This window comes from Carcharhinus amblyrhynchos, chromosome 16 (genome assembly GCF_965287045.1).
Source record: "Carcharhinus amblyrhynchos chromosome 16, sCarAmb.v2.hapA, whole genome shotgun sequence".
In the NCBI taxonomy this organism is placed as follows: domain Eukaryota; kingdom Metazoa; phylum Chordata; class Chondrichthyes; order Carcharhiniformes; family Carcharhinidae; genus Carcharhinus; species Carcharhinus amblyrhynchos.
In genome coordinates, this window is record NC_137339.1 from 2,109,348 (window position 1) to 2,113,983 (window position 4,636).

At 44.3% G+C, this 4,636-nt stretch overlaps 1 protein-coding gene across 4 annotated transcripts in view; it reads left to right on the forward strand.

Moving 5' to 3' along the window:
* The first annotated feature begins 340 nt into the window (after positions 1-340).
* The window catches only part of tox2 (TOX high mobility group box family member 2), a 177,452-nt gene continuing 173,156 nt past the window's right edge, over positions 341-4,636 (forward strand). The window contains exon 1 of one of the 4 annotated variants that reach the window (XM_080204580.1): positions 341-879. In XM_080204580.1, coding sequence (XP_080060706.1) covers positions 772-879 — 108 coding nt within the window. In that variant the 5' untranslated portion in view covers positions 341-771. The other 3 variants (XM_080204577.1, XM_080204579.1, XM_080204578.1) reach the window with 3 other exon arrangements.

The following is a 4,636-nucleotide window of genomic DNA, read 5'->3' on the forward strand; positions in this document are numbered from 1 at the left end:
CTCGTGGTTTCAGCCAGGAAACACTAAGTCTTTCATTTTATTTTCCTGACTTGTTTCCCAAATCCAGCTGCAGGATTCACATTGAGGGGCCGGGATTTGCTGGCTCGCTGCAGGTTCCCGGTGAAACAGCGGAGGGAGATTTGAAACTCTGTCCTGCCCTGGTGGGGGCAGACAGGGGTAGCAGTCAGTGTTATCAGACTAGCTGATCTGAAGTGCAGTACAGCTTGTGATATCCCCTCCCCCACTCATCCACATCCCTTGTATTATCAGCAGAGGTCGCTTGGCTTTCAATGTGGAGAAAGCTAGCAAATGATACCCTGAGTTTAAACGCATGGGTAAACACTCTCAGGCATGCTGAGAGCAGACAGCAGAGAAAGAAACTGAGACAGAGAAAAAGGGAGTGTGTGAGAGATACAGACTGAAAGACAAAGAAAACAGACACAGGCACCCAGAAAGAAAAAAAACTCAGAATTTTCTTGCAACAATTTGCTTGCTTCGCTCGCCTACTATCTGAGACTTTTTAGTGTCACTTTGCTGAGTTGGTTATGGCAAGGCTGGTTAAAGTGTGCATCTGTGAGTTGCACGAAGGCTGAACTATTGCAGACCACAAACGGATATGAGACAAAGATGAATTGAGTCTTACCCCATTCTCTCTCTTTTTTTTGTTCCACCCAACAATAGAGAGAGAGAGAGACACCGAGCGAGCAAGGGGGAGTGAGAATAACCATTCGAAATCTGCTTCCATGCGCTTGCTGTTGCAGCTACTGAGAGATGGATGTGAGATTTTATCCCACAGCTCCAGCCACAGTGGGTTCTTTACCTGCTGACCCGAGCTGCCTGAGCTCTGCCTCATGTCTGGAACATTATTACTGCAATAAGGTAAAACCACTAGGATTTTAACTTCATCTCTTTTGCTTCCCTTCTCATGCTGTGAGTTGTTTTTATCAGATTTGTTCAGGGGCTAGGCATTTACAGGAGGTTTAGCAGCTCACACAACTTGGCTTGTAGCTTTAGTCAGAGAAATTATACTCTTGTGTGTGCGTGGGGGGAGTGGGATGGCGTGTGTGTGTATATATTTGTGTCTATTTGTGTGTGTTTGTGTGCATGTTTGTATATGTTGTGTCTATGAGAATGTGTATGAATGTGTTTCTGTGTTGTGTATGCGAGATGTGTCTGTGTGTATGTGAGTCTGTTGTGTGTGTGTTGTGAGTGTGTGTGTCTGATGTGTGTGTTGTATGTGTTGAGTGTCTGTTGTGAGTGTGTGTGTCTGATGTGTGTGTTGTATGTGTTTAGTGTCTGTTGTGAGTGTGTGTGTCTGATGTGTGTGTTGTATGTGTTGAGTGTCTGTTGTGAGTGTGTGTGTCTGATGTGTGTGTTGTATGTGTTTAGTGTCTGTTGTGAGTGTGTGTGTCTGATGTGTGTGTTGTATGTGTTGAGTGTCTGTTGTGTGTGGGCATTTTTGATTACCAACTTGTTTAGATGGGAGCGGTGATGTCCTCAGGCTGTTATCCCAGGCCCTCCTCCTGTTTGGCTGTGTTAAGAGCAGCAACGATTAGCTGGATTCGGTGAGCGTCTCACTGCCCTCTCCACCTTCACTCTGAGTTAGAAAGCTGCTGCTTCTATTCATTACTGTATCGCAACTGATCTACCCTGCGATTCTAGTGAGTACAGAGTTACACTAGTTATTTAACAGTGTTATTAGAGTGCCCAGTGAATGGATATTGTGGGATCTGTCTGACTCTCACACTTATTTATATTAGACTGAATGTCGGATAATTTTCCCCTCTCGGTTGTTGTTTGAACAATGATCGGGGCCAGTTCAAATAATCCGACTGTAAAATAGCCTCGCAGGCAGCAGAGACTGGGTGAAAGTTTGCACCAAGATCTGATGTGTGAGCGAGAATGAGCGGGTCGATAAACAGCAAATGAGGAGGGGTTATTTCTGAAATAATAATTGCCTTTTAGCTTCTGTTTGTGCCAGAATGCCATCGATCCGGGCAGAGTGAGAGTGTGATCAGCTTTGTTCTCTGTAGCAAGCCCACGAGGATAAAACAGGAGTTGGGAATTCATTGGGATGGAAAGGGATTGGGAGCATCAGTTCCAGATTTGGCCAATTGTGCCGGATCCGCACGGGAGGAATTTACAAATGTTGGGTTGGGGGTTATTTTTATTCTTTGAGTTTATATCAACAACAAGGAAAACTTTCTGGGAAAGGGGAAAAGGTGGAAAAGGGAAGTGGATGTAAAGAATAATCTGTGTAAAAGCAGAGGCAGGGTTTAAAATCTACAATTGCTGTGGAGGTAGGAGTGGGATGGATGGTACAGAGAGGTACAACTGTGTCTATATCTGCCATATGCAATAATAACAATGTGTGGGGGTGAGATTATATGTGTGTGAATCCCATGTAACCCGCAGTCCCACCATTAATGACCCACTGCTGCAAACTACAAACAGCTACACAATTGGCAACTGTATTGGTACAAAAATAATCAGACTGTCCCGTTTCCAGAATTCAAGGTATTGGAGCATTCAATTAGGAAAGAGAGCTTGGTGCGAGGAACTAGAACATTTTAAAAATTATTTCATGGGACCTGAGTGTCGCTGGCTGGGCCAGCATTTATTGCCTATCCCTAATTGCCCTTGAGAAGGTGGTGGTGAGCCGTCTTCTTTAACCCACTGCAGTCCCTGTGGTGTAGGTACACCCACAGTGCTGTTCCCTTTCCAAGCTTTTGACTCTGAAGGAACGGCCAGTATATTTCCAAGTCAAGATGGTGAATGACTTGGAGTGGAACTTACAGATGGTGATGTTCCCAGGTGTCTGCTGCCCTTGTCCTTCTAGATGATAGTGGCTGTGGGTTTGGAAGGTGCTGTTGAAGGAACCTAGATGAATTCCTGCAGTGAATCTTGTAAATGGTACACATGGCTGCTACTGTGCGTCGGTGGTGGAGGAAGTGAATGCTTAAGGTGGTGGATGGGGTGTGAATTTAGCAAAGCTGCTTAGTCCTGGATGGTGTCGAGCTTCTCAAGTGTTGTTGGAGCTGCACTCATCCAGGCAAGTGGGAAGTATTCCATCACACTCCTGACTTGTGCCTTGTAGATGGTGGATAGGCTTTGGGGATCAGGAGGTGAGTTACTTGTTGCAGGATTCCCAGTCTCTGACCTGCTCTTGTAGCCACAGGACTGGTTAAGAATGTGCAGTGCACCCAACCTTTTGTGATATGATATGACACCTGTAACAGTCAAAATAAAATCAAAAGTCAGACAGGGCAGTGAAAAACATGGCTACATCATTGCCGTGGTCAATGTTATCATGGCCTGTTGATGCCAGGAATAGTAACTGATAACAGACTTGTGCCTTAGGCAGCAACAAGGTCGAGGTTGAAATTGTGCTCTAATTCACTAAGTTGAACTGTTGACAAGACAAGGTACAGTAAGATCGTTAAGATTGAAATCCAATTGGAATGAAGTTGCTAATCACATTTTCAAAATAGCTATTGTTTTTCCAACTCATTAAAGAACAATGAAAAAAATGAAACCCTCAGGTTTTGATCAGTGGAGCACAGAAACCAAATGCAGGAGTGCATGAAGATGCAGGTAAACACATAGACACAAAGTCACACACAAAGATCAATGTAGGTATCAATGTAGGAGGGCGGGAAAGTGGAACTGAGCCACGACAGATCAGCCATGATCTTATTGAATGGCGGGGCAGGCTCAAAGGGCTAGATGGCCTACTCCTGCTCCTATTTCTTATGTTCTTATGTTCTTATATCAGCATAAGGATATCAGCATTTGGATATCAGCGGATGGATATCAGCGTGTGGATGTCAGTATATGGATATCAGTGAACATAAGAACATAAGAAATAGGAGCAGGAGTAGGCCATCTAGTCCCTCGAGCCTGCCCCGCCATTCAATAAGATCATGGCTGATCTGAAGTGGATCAGTTCCACTTTCCTGCTTTTTCCCCATAACCCTTAATTCCCTTGTCTACCAGAAACCTATCTATCCGTGACTTAAATATATACAGCAAGGTAGCCTCCACCACTTCAATGGGAAGACAATTCCAGAGACTCACCACCCTTTGAGTGAAGAAGTTCCTCCTCAACTCTGATCTAAACTGCCCCTCCCCCTTATTTTGAGGCTGTTACCTCTAGTTCTGCTATCCTTTCTAAGCTGGAAGAATCTCTCTACCTCTACCCTATCTAGCCCCTTCATTATCTTATATGTCTCTATAAGATCCCCCCTCAGCCTTCTAAACTCTAACGAGTACAGACCCAGTCTATTCAATCTCTCCTCATAGGCTAACCCCCTCATCTTCGGTATCAGCCTAATGAACCTTCTCTGTACTCCCTCCAAGGCCAAGATATCCTTCTGCAAATGCGGTGACCAAAACTGCACACAGTACTCCAGTTGCAGCCTCACCAGTGCCCTGTACAGTTGCAGCAAGACCTCCTTGCTTTTATATTCTAAAATATAATGTAATATAAATATAATATAAATATACAATGTAACATAAATATAATAGAAATAGTGAGTGGATATTAGTGTGTGGATATCTGCGTGAGGATATCAGTGTCTGGATATCAGTGTGAGGATATCAGCGTGAGGATATTGAGCATGTGGATATAGCGCGA